Raw genomic sequence first — 20,650 nt, forward strand, 5'->3', positions numbered from 1 at the left:
TGTCAGGAGTGTAGTACATGATGAACAACATATGAAGGGCTTATTTCAATAGTGGTACAAGTCCATTTTTGTTCATATTGAGATACAAAGTCCTAAAGTTAAATGAGTGCTGAAAAATCTGCAGTTGGGATACCAGAAATATTCAAGCATATGGCTTCTTGCTAGAGATGAACCTTTCTTTATGTTTGTTTGGATCATTACTTTCAGAAGCATTATAGACAGAAAAGTGAAGGTAATGGACTTGTACCACTATTGAAATAAGCCCTTCATATGTGGGAGGGTCATTTCTTGTCATGGTCACCAACTTTACCCCCAAAATAAAGTTTGTAGCACTCTATTACAAGATAATTAAGTTTCTGTTTTGCTGTTTCAGGGTTAGCTCTCTACAGATATAACAGAAGAATTTGTGCTATTTACACAGGCATGGGGTATTTCTTCTTCTGAATTAACACAAAACACAAACTCCAATGAAATGAGAACAACAAGCAGTTACTTCCAACAATTTTCAGAACTCTCATTGCTGAGATGCAACTGGCTACAAAGACAACTTGCTTATATGTGTTAAAGCATGACTCCTCAGCAAGGCTGCTGAACCACTTTCATTTCTTTGAGATAGGTTTCTGAACGTTACAAGAAACGTGTATTCTGCATTTTGTTTAATGAGTTGAACCATATGTTGCCTTATTGGATGACTTGTCTAATAATAGCATATAAAATTAATTATCTGTAAAAGACATTTGTTTTACTGAGCCTTGAATGTGTATGTGAATGAGATCAAGAATTATTTTTATTGGTAACATCACATGAAAAATGAGATTCCTGTGTTCAATGCCACAATATTTCATGATATTTTCACTGTAATTTTTGAATCTCAGCAGAAATTAAATGCATATGTCTAAGATAATCGTAATTTCATTACATGGTATTTATTATATCTCATAGTGATTTCACGTCACACTAAATTTTCTGTTTTAGTGGTTATTTCTTTAACTATTTCAGATGATTATAATCCAGATGAGGAAGTTACTGATAATGAAGATCTAAGTGATGGTGATCAAGATGACACTGAAGAACACAAATCTGTTATTTTGCATTTGTTGTCGCAGCTGAAACTCGGAATGGACCTAACACGAGTAGTTCTCCCCACTTTCATCCTAGAACGGCGTTCCCTTCTTGAAATGTTTGCTGACTGCATGGGGCACACAGCTGAATTTGTAAGGTAAAATATTTAATATTAAATGTTTGTTGAGAGTAATGGTTGTTGACTATCATATTTTGGAACATTTTTCCCACCTCTTTACAGGGAATTGTGTTACTTATTACTGTATGTAAAAGATTCTTGTATTCCTTTTTTTTTCATATATATCACTAATAAATCCTTTAGCATATAACTCTCTGGATTTTCATTTACGGTTAGGCTGTTGGCTCTATAAAAATATTGTGTTCTTTGTTTGTAGAGTTTTGTATGAATTTAGGTGCAATTTAATTGTGGTCTGTTAATTACAACCAGAAATATGAAGAACTGTAAACTTGCATTACATCATTGACATTTTTAAGTTAAACATTTCACATTCTGGGTATTTCATATCAGAATTTCACTGAATCCCTTTCATCCTGCACACAGGTAAAGTTAATTTAAAACTTCATCTGTAATTGTTGATCGAAGACTGGCAATTTATAGATACCAAATGATCTGTTAATTTATTATTTAGTGATTATATGTGAAGGCTACCAACCTTATGATTATAAATTACTAGGTGAGTACCTGTCATTGCCTGGGTATGTTGAGCGAGGTGGCGCAGTGGCTAGCACACTGGACTCGCATTCGGGAGGACGACAGTTCAATCCCGTGTCTGGCCATCCTGATTTAGGTATTCCGTGACTTCCCTAAATTGCTCCAGGCAAATGCCGTGATGGTTCCTTTGAAAAGGGCATGGCCAACTTCCTTCCCTAATCTGATGATACCGATGACCTCACTGTCTGGTTTCCTCCCCCACACGACCCAACCCAGAGTATGCATTTATTCTAATCTTCTATTAGTATACCACCTCCTTCCTTCTCTGTTTCTTCGTCTCGTTGTCTCTCACCTTTCTCTGACCTTCACCACCACCCTAATAGGTGGTTTGTAGTTCTTACTCCAACAGTATTTCTTAACAGTAGTAAGTAACATGTGTATCAAGTTTGGTTGAATTTGTCCAGGGGTTTCGGAGGAGCTTTTACACGCAGCTTTACCCATGAATGCACATCACATATATTTGACATACTTCATGCATATTTGTACACATATTTCACCTGTATCCCTTGCACATTTCGCCCTACAGTTTTGTTTACACATAGCTCAATGTTTATGGCATCTTATCTTATATCATTGTACAACTGTGTTGTATGATGATATAATTTTGCAGGTGTATACAGTAGCATATGTGGATACTGTCTGCGAAATGTGTTGGGAGTAAAGTTATTGGTAAAAGAAGTAATAAATTAAACTGTCATGCATTATGAAGCATTTTTCACACGCCTTGGTGTTTTTGACTTCGTATCACCTGAACTATTTGTTGTACAATGATCTAATTTTGTTGGTCAGTTAGTTAGTAACAGGTTCCATGGGCCATTTTGTGTGATACATTGTAATGATGTGGAATGAGTCATCATACATCACATCACAAATTAATTTGTACAGACAGTTACATTGTGTACGTTTCTATTTTTTTTTTCTTTTTCATAAAAAGAATAAGAAAGATGTACAGATGTGAGTTAATAATTCTTACCCAGCACTTTTTACACATTACAATAACAGAGATTCTCCTACAGAATAGGAGGAGTTATCAAGGAGAAGTTTTCCCAGTTTGTTATCAAATAATTCTTTGCTGTCTGTCAGATATTTTGTATCAGTGGGTAAATAATCAAAAATTTTTGTTGTGACATTGTGCTCCCACTTTTTGTGCTAAGGACAACCGTAATGTGGAGTAATTAATGCCATTTTTCCTTCTGGTATTGTAATTACATACCTCATTGTTCCTCTTGAACTGTAGTGGTTTTATTTACAAGAAACTACATGAGGGAGAAAATATACTGTGAAGCAGTAGTGACAATGGCCAACTCCTTAAACAGATGTCTACAAGGTGACTGTGGGTGAGCACCACATATTATTCTCACAGAACTTTTTTGCACAATGAAGACTTTGTCTTAGAGATGAGTTACCCTGGAACATTATTCCTTATGACATTATTGAACAAAAACATGGAAAATATCACAACTTACTGATTTGTCTGTCCCTAAGATTTGCAATGATTCTAGGTGTAAATGTGGCTGAAATGAGTTGTTTTTGGAGTTCCAAAATGTGTTTTTTCAATTTAAATTCTCATCAATATGAACTACTAAGAATTTTGAAGTTTGCACTGTGTTTATTATTTCCTCACCATTTGTTAAACATATCATTGGTGTAGTACCTCTAGATGTGCAGAACTGGATATGTTGGGTCTTTTTAAGATTGAGGGTGAGACCATTCACAAAAAACCAGTCAGTGATACTTTTAAGAACCTTGTTTACCATTTCTTCTGTTTCTGTATGTATGCTTGGATTCATTACAATACTAGTGTCATCTGCAAGAAGAATTAATACTGCTTGTTATATACTAGATGGAAGTTCATTTACATATATGAGGAACAGTAGTGGACTTAAGAGTGAACCTTGGGGAGCTCCATACATGATTTTTCCCCAGTCAGAATTATGTCTCCGGACTGTATTGCTTGAATTACTAAGCACAACTTTGTGCTTTCGTTTGGTAGATATGACATTATCCATAGAATGTTAATTTATCTAGGAGAATACTGTGTTTTGCAAAGTCAACTGCCGTAGAGAGGTCGCAGAAAATACCAACTGGTGCATTTTACTATTTAATGCTTGTAAAATCTGGTTTGTGTACACCTAACTGTGATTTGCTAAGGATACTATTGGTGCTAAGGTGGGATACTATTCTGAAATACATCACCTTCTCAAAAATTTTGGAGAAAGATTTCATCAATGAAACAGGTTGATAATTACTGCTTTAATGGTACACACAGTAGCATATACGAATACTGTCCGCAAAATGTGTAACAAATGAAGTTAGTAATAAAATAAAACATAATGCCTGATGCAGCACTGTTACTTGTCAGCAGTGAAAATTTAGTTAGCAATAACTTTTTTCCTTTCAACATTTTGTGGGGGTGTCAGCAAGAAAACATTTCTTAAAGCTGTGAAATTATGTGTAAAATTTTGAAGTCAGCAAGTGTTACCATTCTCAAATCCTGGATAAATAATGTCTGGTTATTTGGGCATCATGGCCTACACGTCTTTTTCACTCCTACCCCCACTACTTTGGTAAGTAGGTGGTTCTTACCCCCACAGCATTTCTTACCAGACAGTAAGTGATATCTGTGCTAAGTTTGGTTCATATCAGTTTAGTAGTTTAGGAGGAGATGTGGAACGTACATACATACATACATACATACATACATTTTTATAGCAGGTATTTATTTATTGGAGAATTAATATGGCTATGATAGTTAAAAGCAACAGATTTCTGACACAGCAAAGTGAAACATTTGTCTGATGAATTAAATTATATTTTATGCCATTATCAGAGTCAATGAAATGATACCTTGTAAAATATTCCTATTTTGTGATGTGTGTTTGATGTGCCCTTGCAGATGTGCTAGTACAGAATGAGGTGCTAATTTACAAAGATAGGCAAGTTTTGAATATAACACATATTGTGGATGATAAAACATTTAGCAGCTGAAGAAAGAAAGAAAGAAGAAAGTACATTAAATCATTTTCAGACTCATTGATTGATGATTGCAAATGCTTAATTCAATAACTCTTTTGTTAAGCATGGAATGTAACTGCAGTTTGGACATTACTGTTCAGATTATTTTTCCATGTATACCTACTTGGAAGGGAGCTACAGTGGTGGGACCAGCGCCAGAGGGCTCTATGCTGCAACCTGATTTTCTGATATCTGTTCATCTCGGGTCACCCGTAAACAGAGGGAGATAAGGGCATGGCTGGGATTAGCAAACAGGTCCGAGAACCAGAGGACAGGTTCAAATGGCTCTGAACACTAGGGGACTTAACTGCTGAAGTCATCAGTCCCCTAGAACTTAGAACTACTTAAACCTAACTAACCTAAGGACATCACACACATCCATGCCTGAGGTAGGATCAGAGGACAGGAACAGCTTGGGAACAAGAGGGAAGATAGCTGAGGGTCTAGCAGAAGAGAAGTGAAAGGCGGTGTCACCGTGCTGTGTGTCCACCAGAGGGCCCACAGGCGATGTTGGTTGGGTCTCCCTGCCATGGGCAGATTTGATTTTGATGGCATGTCCAGTCCTCCAGGGACAGAGTGAACCCAGAGCTTCCCCAGTACTGCTGGACGACTGCCAGGATCTGCTTATCCTAGCGTCCTAAGCTCCACACCCACACATGGGTGCCTGGGCAGCTGTGGACTGAGTACCTGCAGTTCAGCTGCCTACATGTGGTATGACTGATTAGGCATTTTATGACACTGGATGCAATGTCGTGGCATTGTCGGTAGTTAACAGAGTGCACATTTTGTCAAAGGCCAGGTGTGTCAGTTCTGTGAGAGGGGCCAGTCTGCACGAAAGCTGGTACGTACTGGGTCTGATCCATGACAGAAAAAGTGATTTTACAGCATCTGAATCCATTACCTGGAATGCGGCAAAGTGCTACTGGAGCCACTTCTAGTACATTTCCAACTCTTCTGCAGTCTCACCACAAAGTAGGAATGGTGGCAGATCTGTTGCAGACTTTTGGGAGAGCAACAATGACAAGAAGGCTTCCTGATGTTACCATCCTCCTAACAGCTGTTGCAGAAAGTGCTGTACGACAACTTTCATCAACGCACCTGGTAAGGTAGCCTATTTCACAGGGTCCGGGTTGTGTAATGAACAGGAAAAATCCCATCGTTATTGCCAATTATGTTGTAACTCCCAGTGTTAAAAGAGAGAGAGAGAGAGAGAGAGAGAGAGAGAGAGAGAGAGAGAGAGAGAGAGAGAGATAACACCTCCAAAAAAAGTATATTTAAGAATTTCACATCACAATAGCTCACAAAGGATACAATGTGTGGCATTGCCACGTGGCAAAACAGGTACAATACAGTTCTAGTTAGTGTAGTAAATAGCACGATGAGCTAGAGCAGACTGAGGGTGATGGCCAGGCGGCAACCGCACATGTATACAGTGTGTCGCAGGTGATGCTGGAGGCACCTGCACAGCTGTCATGCTTGGTCGCTGGGCTGCATTGTCTCCCCCTGGCAGTCCCGCTTCACAATATGGGATGTGGAGTGACTGTTGTGTCGCATGTGCCAGTCGTGCAATGATGGCTGACATTGGAGACAGGGGCTTGTGCCAGACTTCCAGGCAGTAGCCCAGTGAGCTACCACAGAAGCATTTAGTGTTTGTGATGAATATTATGTAGAGAAGACAATGATGAATGTGAATTCATCATAAGAGCACATCTGCCATTTTAAATGTGTCTTAACATTTCCTGTTAGTTACCAGTCTCTATATTTATTACACTCGTACTCTTTATTATGTTGTGCCCCACATGACCTTTGTTCATCATAGAGCAACAGCCACCTGATGGAGAAAGTATGTGGTGAGGAGATACAACAGAGTTTCTTTAAGAAAAAATATTTATCAGCTTTTTCTGAGATAAATAAGTAAATAAATAAATAGACGTAAATGTGTGGCTTCTGATGACAGTTCAATGGAATTCAATGTATAATCTTTGCAACTTTTTAAATTCTTGTAACATGATATTTCTTGAAAGTATCTCATATGTATGTCCTCAATCATAAAATCTCTTATACATCTATAACGTTCCTGTGTGTGTGTGTGTGTGTGTGTGTGTGTGTGTGTTTTACTGAACATCAGCATAATTTTCTTACAAAGCTGAATGTTAAGACTTCGTATTATTGTGTGGTTTTTTAAGCATGAGTCTTGTGGAAATGTTTCACTTTCCATTAATTTATATTAATTTGATATCTAGCACATGATCTGAGAGATAAAGCCTCGTGTTGAAGCTTCTTGATGCAGTCAATGTGAAATCGAATAAGACAAAGTCCCATCATATACTCAAGCAAAAGCAATACACTGAATTAATGAAAGTCATGGGATAGCGATATGTACACATACAGATGGTGGTAGTATCGTGTACACAAGGTATAAAAGTGCAGTGCATTGTCAGAGGTGTTATTTGTACCCAGGTGATTCATTTAAAAAGGTTTCCAACATGATTATGGCCCCACGACAGGAAGTAACAGACTTTGAACATTGAATGGTACTTGGAGCTACATGCATGGCATATTTCATTTTGGAAATCATTAGGGAATTCAGTATTCTCAGATCCACAGTATCAAGAGTGTGCTGAGAATACCAAATTTCAGCCATTACCTCTCACCACAAATATCATAGTGGCCAGTGGCTTTCACGTGACAAACAAGAGCAGCAGCATTTGCATAGAGCTGTAGTACTAACAGACAAGCAACACTGGGTGAAATAACTCCAGAAATAAGTGTGGGATAAAATTTGATATTAATGGGCTATGGTGGAGATGACCGACACTAAGGGATTTGCTAGCAACATGATATTATGTGCAGTGCCTGTCCTGGGCTTGTGGCCATATCAGTGGGACCCTGGACAACTGGCAAATAGTGGCTTGGTTATATGAGTCCTGATTTCAGTTGTTAAAAGCTGATAGTAGGGTTCAAGTGGGGTGCAAACCTAAGCCCTGGACCCAGGTTGTCAACAAGGCACTGTCCAAGCAGGTGGTGTCTCCATAAAGGTGTGAGCTGTGTTTACATGGAATGGACTGGGTCCTCTGGTCCAACTGAACCAATCATTAAATGGTAATGGTTATGTTTGGCTACTTGGGGATCATTTGCAGCCATTTGTGGACTTCACGTATCCAAACTGTGATGGAATTTTTATGGATGACAATGCATCATGTCACTGGGTCGTGATTGGCTTGAAGAACATTCTGGCCAGTTTGAGTGGATGATTTGGCCACCAAGATCACATGTCATGAATCCAATCAAATATTTATGGGGCGTAATCAAGAGGTCAGTTCATACACAATATCCTGCACTGGCAACACTTTTGCGGTTATGAATGGCTATAGAGGCAGCATGGCTCAATATTTCTGCAGGGGATTTCCAACAACTTGTTGACCCCATGCAACCTCGAACTGCTGCACTACACTGGGGAAAAGGATGTCTGACATGATATTAAGAGGTATCCCATGACTTTGTCACTTCAGTGTATATAGAAATGAGGAAGTGAAATAACATTTTTAGAAATGCAGTTGCTACTTTGAAATTGTTAGGTGTCTAATTTTTAATTAGATTGATACAGACTGTAGTGCAATATTCTGTGACTTGTAAATGCTATCATTTTGTCATTTACATAACATTGAAAAGAAAATATTTGATATAGTCTAGTTTATTGTTGTTATGAAAATGTTGTATCTATGTTTTTCTTGTACAACCAAAGTTTTTATTTATTTATTTATTTCGTTCTATAATCTGTTATGTTTAATATTAACTTCTTACAATGAATTGTGATGCAGATAAGTAATATGTGTCAATACCTTTAATTGATTACTTTTAAATGATTGACATGAAGGTATGTAATTGACTTCAAAGTGTGTGACTTGAATTAGGTTGTTTATGTATCTAATGACTGTGCAGAAGTAAAGGTGCTGTGAAGGATCCTTCTGTTTTCATACAAATTGATTGCTCAGGGGGAGGAGGGAAGGGTCTTTACGAAATCTTCACATTCATGCAAGAAATTTTCTAACACCACAGATAAAAAAATTACAACTTGAGTATAAATATCATTTCAGGAAAATAAACTCCTATTTATCAGAAAAATAAGGTAAATGGTCAGCTGGTTCCTATGAAAAGGGAAAGATTTTCTTTCTCATCTTTGCCATGTCCAGGCCTACACTCACTCTAATGACCTCATTGTTAACAGAATGTTGATCACTTTATTTATTTATTCATTCATTAATTCATTCAAACAAAACAGGCCATTGGTGAGAATGGAGACAGAAACTCTTCTCACCCCCTCCTCATTTCCTTTGTCTTGAGTTATGAGCTCTTTTGTTAACCATCTGTTGTTGTGAAGAAGAACACATTCTCATGATACCACAGTCTCGTACCTCAGGAACAGTTCAAAATCTAAAGAAATAATCAGTTGTGTTCTTGTAATTCTATTGATTACATGCAAAACCATATGAAATATAAGCTTAAAGACACAAACACAAAGCTTACTCTACATCAGTGCTTGGATACCAAATTACTCTATTGGATATGTTTCATTATATTTAAATACTTACATGACAGCAATTTTGTCACAACATTTGTTCCAATTAACATATCTGATAATACTTGCTTGCCATTTTGTAGGATTCCTGATGCAGATACTCCAGAAGCAAGAATGCTTGCGGTTTTGGAGTGGTACTTAACTTCATTTCATATGGGCCGTAGAAGCCCTGTCGCAAAGAAGCCGTATAATCCAATTATTGGTGAAATATTCAGATGCTCATGGCGGCTTGTGCTCCCAGTAGATGAAAAACAAACAACAGACAACTCATGCAATGAAATAACAGTTACATATATAGCAGAGCAAGTGTCACATCATCCTCCTGGTAAGTGAAGGTCATCTTCAGAGAACAGCTTCCATTATATAATGATGGTATGAACAAGTTAAGATGGTTAGCAGTAATAGTAAGGCCATCTGCTTATCAATGGTACTTAAGTACTTGAAGGGTATGAAGTTCTGAAAAAGTGTCGTATGCTATTCTAAAGACAATTCTATTTGAGCAGTTTAATGGAACTTATAAAACAATTAGATATTATATTCTAAATTAAATTGTTCTTGGAATATTCATCTTGAACATTTGTCTGGTGGTTGATATGGGAGTGGGAATTTTTTCTTGTTTTGGAAAAGCTTTGATTTGACTATGTTAAAGATAAGCAAGGCAACAGGGAAACAACTGCTTTAGAAATTATTCAGAAAGTAGTAGATTGTCTGTCATAAAACATTGCCGATTAAAACAGGCTGAATGCAGGCTAAGAACAGTTTTCAGATACTTGGGATTAACATACTGTATATTGTCTTGTGTTAATCAAATTGGGCCAGTGATTATAGGATGACACATAAAGTATTAAACTTATTTTTTATGCAGGTTGATAAAATGAGGATTTTTGTGTAATGAAGCAAAGATTCTGAGCACAAAAAGAGAAACTGAAATGCTGCAGCAGTCATAATAGTAAATGTTGAGGTATACATTAGTTAATAATGTATAAAATGACAGACAATTAAGTTTCACTAAACTGACGTAAGATCAAAACTGCTAAACAGTAATCTACTGTTTTCTACACTGTCTCTTGTAAAAATGAAGGAAAAGGACTGTGTAATAATGGGTGACTGGAACAAATTTCCAAGAATTTTCCGTGCAGTCAGAAGTTACTGTACAGGTAAGTCATTAGGACATTCAGTCCAGCCTTGAATGTAAGTGCACTTGTGCATTACCCTGTATAATCTAGTTTTCACTTTGGGGCAAGGTGAGACACGTATTTTGTATGGAAACCCAACCATGAATATGTGATCACCAACCACTACAGTCAAAATAGGAAAAAATCTGTAATTTCCGAAGTAAAAATGTATTGTTTATTTATGACTGTTTTGATTATTCATTAATAGTTTCTGTCCATGTTGAATTTGATGTTAGGCATCATAAATTAATAATGATAAAACACAGAATACACATTTAGAAACCGTGAAATTTCTGAAATTTGGACAAAAAAAGAGAACTGTTTTATAGATTTAAGAAAAGCAGGCAAAGCTTAAATTTTGTAAAAATGTTCGTGACATAATAATAGTATTTACTTTCAAGCCAATACAGTATGAACAACTGAAACAAACGTAAATTATATTTACATTTAAAAGCATGGCGAGAGTCAAGTTTTCCTCAGAGAATATATAGTTCAAACACGTTCTGTGTGTATAGTGAGCATGGGGGCCCAAGCTATTGCAGCACCCACTTAGTTTCTTGTGCTACAATCTGTCATTTCAGACTCTCCTCCTTTCTCTTACTCTCTTTCCCATAATGACAACCTTTGATGTTGACCTGGCTATTCCAAGTAATTTTTGGTTCCCTTCTGTGTTTGACCCACATTTTCCAAATTTTTCGGTAGTGTGGACTGACTTCGAAACACCACCTTAAATACTGCTACTGTGTGCAGCATTTAAGATCATCTGCGTGCAATACCTGTGTAGGCTTTTATATGCATTTCAAAGCCACCAAGAAAGCCAATCCTGCCTTTTTGGTTGAGCCCCCTGATAACATAGGAATCACACTGCTGGTGCCTGAACTGCTAGCTCCCCATGCATGCCAAGGAGTAGATGTCCATCTTCCTGGGGCATAAGGACTCCCAGAAATGATTGTTGCACTAAATGGCCTTTGCTGCATTGGGAGAACTTGTGATAGGAGTAAGGTGGCATCAGCATATTTTTTTGCCGATGAAACATATTAAACTACACTTAAACAACGGCCATTCATATCTGGCCATATCATCAGACAGGTGTAGAAATATCAATGCAGACAGTTACAGCCCATCTGCATTCCTTACCCTGGTGACCCTCTGGGAATAGGGACAACCCAGACACTTGGGAGCAAAACAATTTATTTAACTCTTAATGTACTTGAACTGATGGAAATACTTTTACTATGACAAAACCATTATTTTTTGTGGGACATATTGGAAATTTGGAGAAGTTGAGTCTTTGGGAAGAAAGCATAATGGATCGCTGTTGATTAAATCGTCCTCTGCTGCACAATCTACAGCTCTTCAGGCATGTGAGTGACATACCAGTGACCATTGCGCCACATAAAACTTTGAATATGCTCCAAGGAATCATCTTCCACAGAGACCTTACTCTGCAAACGGATGAGAAGCTATGGGCTTATCTCGATTGGTGAAGCATACATTTTGTCTGATGCAGCCAAACAATCTTGTCGGACTGTGACCCCATGCCCCCTCACCCCCCCTTTTTTTCCAGTTTTTAGATTTGGTCTCACCTTTTATGCCTTTACTTTGTGTGTTTAATGTTCATTATTTTATAATTTGAATCCCATGACTGGATGCGTCCACTTTTAGCAGACCCTCTTTCTTCTGTGACTCACTTTGGAATTGTGGGACTGATGACTTCACTGTTTGGTCCCATAACCCCTCTCAATCAATCAACCCGATGCATCCAAGAAGATACTGAGGATAATCAAACAGATAGAGGCACTTTCATTTTAGCCTTTGAAGGAAATTACCTGCTAGAAAAGGTTAGTCATGGTGACTAGGTGTGAGGTGAAAACTTAAGTCCCACCACCAAAGAGGTGCTTCAGATTCTTATGCTTTGGTCATATGTCATCATGTTGTACAATGGACCCAAAATACCGTAACTATAGATGATCACTTTACAAAGGTAGTCCCCACAAGCAACCACTTTGTGTTGCAGTTGGGTGGAACACCATCCTCCATATTCACTGGTTTGCCAGTCTTGAACAAATAAAATAAAATTCAGGAATATAAATTTATTGACCACATTTTGTTCACTGTGTAATGAAAAAAGTATGAATGGCTACTTCTTGTTGATGTGATGACCAATTAAGCGAAAGTCACAGCTATCACTCTCACTACCTCAAATTTGTCCAAACCAGTTCTTCGGCACCATCTTCAGGAACCACTTCCCAGACTTAGCTGGAGGAACAACTCCCTTTTCTGGTGTCTATTGGTGACAGGGCTCCTCTCAGGATCCCTCTACCTGAACACCCTAAGATAGTGGCCTGACGCCAACCAGTGGCTGAAAGAACTGACCTTTGGGTGCCAGGGCTGCCCAGCCTTCTCCACTCCCACACTTAACGTGATAGGCCCTCAGTAGAACCCCTGCCACCAAAGGCTAAAAATGAGGTGGAGGACAAGGATACTCTGGTAACCCTGGAGGTGCCACATACCCTCCCCCGCACCTCCCTCTATGCCCTTACTTTAGAGAACTGTTATTTGAAGCTGACTGCAGAATGATTCTGTTGCCTCCAAGATACACTGCGTGTAAGGACCATGAAGATAAGATACGAAAAATTAGGGCTCATATGGAGGTCAGCCATCACCCCAGGGTGAATGGCGGACAGTGGTGGGCTCGCGCGTGCCTGGCCGAAAGGCGAAGGTGGGATCTGGCCGCGTGGCAGCTGCCTTACCCCTTTCCAACAGGTACGGGGTGCTTCCTAGTGGTGATGACATCGTTTCCGAGCCACCACAGGATGCCTCGCCTGTTGGGCCAGTGGCCGATTCTCCGGCAAGGTCCCGACAGTCACAGAGGGCGGGCCTATTAGTTATAGGGAGCTCCAACGTTAGGCGGGTTATGGAGCCCCTCAGGAAAATAGCGGGTAGGCCCTTCCGGCAGCTATTGAATGCACTGGGTGTGACCGGCTGCAGATAGTAGCACATGTCGGAACGAATGACGCCTGCCGCTTGGGTTCTGAGGCCATCCTTGGTTCCTTCCGGTGGCTGGCTGATTTGGTGAAGACAACCAGCATCGCACGCGGAGTGCAAGCTGAGCTTAATATCTGCAGCCTAGTGCCCAGAGTCGATCGCGGTCCTCTGGTTTGGAGCCGTGTGGAGGGTCTAAACCAGAGGCTCAGACGACTCTGCGACTATAATGGTTGCAAATTCATCAACCTCCGTTATTGGGTGGAGAACTGTAGGGCCCCCCTAGACAGGTCAGGCGTGCACTACACACCGGAAGCAGCTACTAGGGTAGCAGAGTACGTGTGGCGTGCACACGGGGGTTTTTTAGGTTAGAGGGACCCCCCCTTGGGCGAAACGATAAAATACCTGATGGCTTACCAGAGAGGACATTATCATCGTTGATAAAGAACGTCCGTCCTCAGAGACCAAAAACAGGAAAAGTTAACGTAATATTGGTAAACTGCAGGAGTATCCAGGGCAAGGTTCCTGAATTAGTATCTCTTATTGAAGGAAATAGTGCGCATATAGTATTAGGAACGGAAAGTTGGTTAAAACCGGAAGTGAACAGTAACGAAATCCTAGACACAGAATGGAATATATACCGCAAGGATAGGATAAACGCCAATGGTGGAGGAGTATTTATAGCAGTAAAGAATTCAATAATATCCAGTGAAGTTATTAGCGAATGCGAATGTGAAATAATCTGGGTTAAGTTAAGTATCAAAGGTGGGTCAGATATGATAGTCGGATGCTTCTATAGACCACCTGCATCAGCAACCGTAGTAGTTGAGCGCCTCAGAGAGAACCTGCAGAACGTCGTGAAGAAGTTTCGTGATCATACTATTGTAATAGGGGGAGACTTCAATCTACCAGGTATAGAATGGGATAGTCACACAATCAGAACTGGAGCCAGGGACAGAGACTCTTGTGACATTATCCTGACTGCCTTGTCCGAGAATTACTTCGAGCAGATAGTTAGAGAACCAACTCATGAAGCTAACGTTTTAGACCTCATAGCAACAAATAGACCGGAACTTTTCGACTCCGTGAATGTAGAAGGGGTATCAGTGATCATAAGTCAGTGGTTGCATCAATGACTACAAGTGTAATAAGAAATGCCAAGAAAGGAAGGAAAATATATTTGCTTAACAAGAGTGATAGGGCACAAATCGCAGAATATCTGAGTGACCACCATCAAACGTTCATTTCTGAGGAAGAGGATGTGGAACAAAAATGGAAAAAATTCAGAAACATCGTCCAGTACGCCTTAGATAAGTTCGTACCGACTATGGTCCAAAGCGAGGGGAAAGATCCACCGTGGTATAACAATCATGTACGAAAGGTACTACGGAAACAAAGAAAGCTGATAAGGAAAAGCTGAACGAAGCGAAAAAGAGCGTAAAGAGAGCAATGAGAGAAGCATTCAACGAATTCGAACATAAAACATTGGCAAACAATCTAAACAAGAACCCTAAAAAGTTTTGGTCATATGTAAAATCGGTAAGCGGATGTAAATCCCCTATTCAGTCACTCGTTGACCACGATGGCACCGAAACAGAGGACGAGCGAAGAAAGGCAGAAATACTGAATTCAGTGTTCCGAAACTGTTTCACTGCGGAAAATCGTAACACAGTCCCTGACTACAGCCGTCGCACGGACGCCAAAATGGAAAATATTGAAATAAACGATATCGGAATTGAAAAACAACTGCTATCACTTAGTAGCGGAAAAGCATCCGGACCAGACGAGATACCCTTAAGATTCTACAGTGATTATGCTAAAGAACTTGCCCCCTTTCTATCAGCAATTTATCGTAGATCACTGGAAGAACGTAAAGTACCTAGTGACTGGAAGAAAGCGCAGGTCGTTCCCATTTTCAAGAAGGGTCATAAATCAGATGCGAATAATTATAGGCCTATTTCGCTTACGTCAATCTGTTGTAGAATAATGGAACATGTTTTGTGTTCTCGTATTATGACGTTCTTAGATAATACAAATCTCCTTCATCATAACCAACATGGATTCCGCAAACAGAGATCATGTGAAACTCAGCTCGCCCTATTTGCCCAAGAAATTCACAGTGCCGTAGACACTGGCGAGCAGATTGATGCCGTATTCCTGGACTTCAGGAAGGCATTTGATACGGTTCTGCACTTACGTTTAGTGAAAAAAATACGAGCTTACGGAATATCGGACCAGGTTTGTGATTGGATTCAGGATTTCCTAGAAGAAAGAACACAACATGTCATTCTTAACGGTTCAAAATCTGCAGATGTAGAGGTAATTTCGGGAGTACCGCAGGGAAGCGTGATAGGACCTTTATTGTTTACAATATACATAAATGACTTAGTTGACAACATCGGTAGCTCCGTGAGGCTATTTGCAGATGACACGGTTGTCTACAAGAAAGTAGCAACATCAGAAGACTCGTACGTACTCCAGGAGGACCTGCAGAGGATTAATGCATGGTGCAACAGCTGGCAGCTTTCCCTAAACGTAGATAAATGTAATATAATGCGCATACATAGGGGCAGAAATCCATTCCAGTACGATTATGCCATAGGTGGTAAATCATTGGAAGCGGTAACGACCGTAAAATACTTAGTAGTTACTATCCGGAGCGATCTGAAGTGGAATGATCACATAAAACAAATAGTGGGAAAAGCAGGCGCCAGGTTGAGATTCATAGGAAGAATTCTAAGAAAATGTGACTCATCGACGAAAGAAGTAGCTTACAAAACGCTTGTTCGTCCGATTCTTGAGTATTGCTCATCAGTATGGGACCCTTACCAGGTTGGATTAATAGAAGAGATAGACATGATCCAGCGAAAAGCAGCGCGATTCGTCATGGGGACATTTAGTCAGCGCGAGAGCGTTACGGAGATGCTGAACAAGCTCCAGTGGCGGACACTTCAAGAAAGGCGTTACGCAATACGGAGAGGTTTATTATCGAAATTACGAGAGAGCACATTCCGGGAAGAGATGGGCAACATATTACTACCGCCCACATATATCTCGCGTAATGATCACAACGAAAAGATCCGAGAAATTAGAGCAAATACGGAGACTTACAAGCAGTCGTTCTTCCCACGCACAATTCGTGAATGGAACAGGGAAGGGGGGATCAGATAGTGGTACAATAAGTACCCTCCGCCACACACCGTAAGGTGGCTCGCGGAGTATAGATGTAGATGTAGATATATACAGTCATTTTTCCCCTCATTCTATTTGTGAGTGGAGCAGGACAGAAAATAACTAGTAGTGGTACAGGATACCTTCTGCGAAGTGCTGTAAATGGATTGCGGAGTATCAGTGTAGATGTGTGCCATCAAATTTGGAACCGATGCTCATTGATGCGACTCTATCCACATCGATGCCTGCTAGGCAGTGATCCTGGGGCATGACTGGTCCTCTTGTGACCTTCTCGTCTAACTTGATCATCCGTGACATGATCATTCAGGGGAACTTAAATGGATATTACTGTCACCAGCCAGAACTGCAACACATTATTTTCTCCTCTTGTGCAATTTGTATTGCTCTACAAAAAACACATCATGCCGATGACCAGTACCCAACGATCTGCGTGCATCGTACACTCTGTCGGACCCATGCTGGCCCTGAGAGGGTATCTGGAGGTGTTCATACAGGGGTTCGCACAGATGTCGTTAGTAACTGGATTACCCTCATACTATGTTGGAAGCTGTGGGGGTGTGTGTGGAAACAATCTCACCGATCACCATTTGCAATGTTTACTTGCCTCCAGGCAGGCCACTTATTTACATTTAATTGATGACATTAATCCAACAACGTCTCCTCCTTTTCCCACTTGGGGATTTCAATATGCACCACCCTGTGTAGGGGAGTACCACTTTGTCTGGTAGGACCTTCTGTTTGTCCAGCTTGTGTGTCTCCTCAAGGATGGTACTCCTGCTTACTTCAGCTGTTGGATTAAATGACCCCCCCATTTCATGTCTTTGCTATACTGGTCACTACATGATGACCTTTGTTACAGTGACCACTTTGTGGTTGTCTTGTCATTTCCTTGCCAATACCAGACAGACTAACTACCACATTGGGTGCTTCAAAGAGCCAACTGGCAGTTGTATGCTGCTGCTAGTACCTTCATCCCATCTCTGTCAGATTGCTCCGACAAGGCTGTGCAAGGTGTCTTGATGCAGGTGTCTAAGCCACTGATCTGCTGTTCCGTTTCTACAAGTCCCTGACTTTACTGGACAGTGCTATGGTGGACCAAAGACATTACAATAGCTGTTCAGGATCACTGCGGAGCTCTACAGTGTTTCAAGTAACAACTTCACACAACAGCCTTGTCACTTTTCAGTGACTTTTTGATAATTAAACGCAGTGAGAACCAATGCTGTGAGTGCTATGTGTCCTCCTTGGGAATGTATGCCTCTTTGTACCAGATGTGGGCCAAATTCCATAGTCTTCTGGGCCACCAGAGATCCACAACTGTACTAGGTCTCTTCTTCTTGAAGGTCCCTGTACTGACACCTTGGCTGAACATTTTGCAACCCACTTTACAATAACATTGGTGTCCTTAATCTTATGTTGGACATGCAAGTGATGAATAGAAGACATTCCCATTTTCTTTGTCCTCAACGTGCTAAATTATATAAAAAAACCTTTCACAGCCTGGGAACAGTTTCATGCTCTTGACCACTCACCTGATTATATCCACCTGGGTCTGAGTCCATTCAGAATCAGAAGGTACAACATCTGACTGTTACTCAACGGCTCCATTTCCAGAGGGTCTTAAATGGTATTTGGCTCAACAGTGTTTTTGCTTCGCAATTATGAGGGTGTATCATTGCACCAATTCTTAAGCCAGGCAAAAACCCAGCATCCATCGACTGTTACTTGCTGATTAGCCTCACAACATGCTCTGCAGACTGCTTGAAATGATGGTTGGCCAAGGATTATGCTGGGTTCTCAAATCTTGGGGCCCTTTGTCTCTCTATCAATGATGTTTCCAGGAGGGAAACGGCTACCCGATAGGCTTTTTCTAAGCACGAGCTCCTCAGTGCAGTCTTGTTTTTGACCGTAAGGCATGTGACACCACCTGACATGATCGCATTTTACTTACCCTTCATGACTGGGGCTCTTGAGGCTCCCTACCAATTTTTATTTGTCAGTTTTTATCCCACAGACTGTGAATTTGAGTTGGTACTTAACTTAGTTGTCTATGGGTCCAAGATCACAGCATCCCATGATGCTCCGTGCTGAGTTTCACATTATTCCTCATTGCCATCAAAGGACTAGGGACCTTTATGAGCCACTGGTCACCCCCGCACTGTGTGACAATGACTTCTGCAGGTGGGACTGACGGATGACATCGAAAAAGTACAAAGAAGGGCAGCTAGTTTTGTATTATCAAGAAATAGGTGAGATAGTGCCAAAGACATAATAAGTGAATTGGAGTGGCAATCATTAAAACAAAGGCGTTTTTCGTTGCGACAGGATCTTCTCATGAAATTTCAATCACCAGTTGTCTCCTCCAATTGCAAAAACATTCTGTTGCCACCCACCTACATAGGGAAAAATCATCATCACAATTGGGGCTCGCACACAAAAATTTAAGTGCATGTTTTTCCCACGCACCTTTAGAGAGTCGAATGGTAGAGAGACAGCTTGAAGGTGGTTCATTGAACCCTTTGCCAGGCACTTTATTGTGAATAGCAGAGTAATCACGTAGATGTAGACGAGATGTAGGTTTGGTACAGCTCCCACTGTGTAGCCTTTGCTGAATACCAACTTCAAGGCACCATTCGGTGAGTCTCTGCATGGACACTTTTGCGTGGTTTCCAGTTCTCTCATGCAAAAATGCAGGTTGTGTGTGTTTGTCATTGTACCATAGTCCACTCTGACCCAGAATGCCACTTGGGAACTCAGTGCTTTGATGTCCTTGCCTAGTCTTGAATTTTTGGACTCCTGTTTGCCAAGAAGCTGACTTAGCTACATGCAAAAGCTTAATGCTCTCTGCTTCCTTGACTAGGCCTCTTGGGGCGTGGATTTTGCTACTAGCCTTCATATCTATCGGGTGCTAGTCTAGTTCCACTTGGACTATGTTTGTCAGGTTTATAGCTCGGCTGCATCTTCAACTTTGAAATTGTTAGATCTGGTCCATCATTGTGGAGTTCGACTGGCCACTGGCGTCTTCCAGACTACTCTCGTAGACAGTCTCCTTACTGAAACAGAGATTTTCTCTCTTCATTTCCAATAGTACCATATCTTGCTCACCTATGCAATCACCATTTAACAATTTCCTAATCCTCCAACACTAGGTAAATGTTTATATATGAGGGGTGTTGACCCCCTGATAGCTGCTCTCATGTGGGATTACCAGTTGGTATACATCTCGCAGCCCTCTGACTTTTCTCCTTAGAATGTACTCCCTGTGTTATCTTGCAACCAATCCCCCGCCCCCATCCCCTTGGTTGGCACCAAGGCCATGAATTAGGACTAGAGTCTGTTTTCTCCATGACCTTTCGGCGTCTGTTGCTTTCAGTTCTCCAGGAGTAACACTGTTGACTGTAAAACCATGGATAGGACAGGTTATCTTTTTATACTTCCTGTTGGTCAGGAACACCAGTCAACGTGCAGTGCTTTTACGGTGGAGGTGATGGCCATTAGCAAATACCTCTGCTCTATTAAATGAGCCACCCTTGACTGTGCTTTAGTATGTAATGACCCAATCAGCAGTCTGCAGATCAGTGACGGATGTTACTGATCTACTGTACATAACCTTCTCTCTAAACTCAGTGATACTGTCTGCTTGGTTGCTTTTCTCTGGGTCCCAAGTCTTGCGGGTATCCCAGGGAATGAACTGGCTGACCATTTGGCTAGAGAAGAGATGATAACTTGCCGCACATTTACTTTGATGAGCCCAAATACAGATTTGCAGGTGCCACTAAGGCTTCTGCTTGATTGGGAATGGATCATCATCTGGTGGGCTACTGGACCCTTTTATAACCTCTGCGCTACCAAGGAGACTACTGCTGCATGGCACTCCTCCTCCTGGAAAGAATCCACTATTGTATATCA

General features: G+C 40.6%; 1 protein-coding gene across 4 annotated transcripts in view; it reads left to right on the top strand.

Moving 5' to 3' along the window:
* Positions 1–20,650, top strand: part of LOC126470102 (oxysterol-binding protein-related protein 11-like) — a 197,960-nt gene that overhangs the window by 101,625 nt on the left and 75,685 nt on the right. For all 4 annotated transcript variants that reach the window (XM_050097675.1, XM_050097676.1, XM_050097674.1 and 1 more), the window contains 2 exons: positions 1,000–1,219; positions 9,473–9,714. In XM_050097675.1, coding sequence (XP_049953632.1) covers positions 1,000–1,219; positions 9,473–9,714 — 462 coding nt within the window. The remainder of the gene's footprint in view (positions 1–999; positions 1,220–9,472; positions 9,715–20,650) is intronic.

This window comes from Schistocerca serialis, chromosome 3 (assembly GCF_023864345.2).
Source record: "Schistocerca serialis cubense isolate TAMUIC-IGC-003099 chromosome 3, iqSchSeri2.2, whole genome shotgun sequence".
Lineage (NCBI taxonomy): Eukaryota > Metazoa > Arthropoda > Insecta > Orthoptera > Acrididae > Schistocerca > Schistocerca serialis.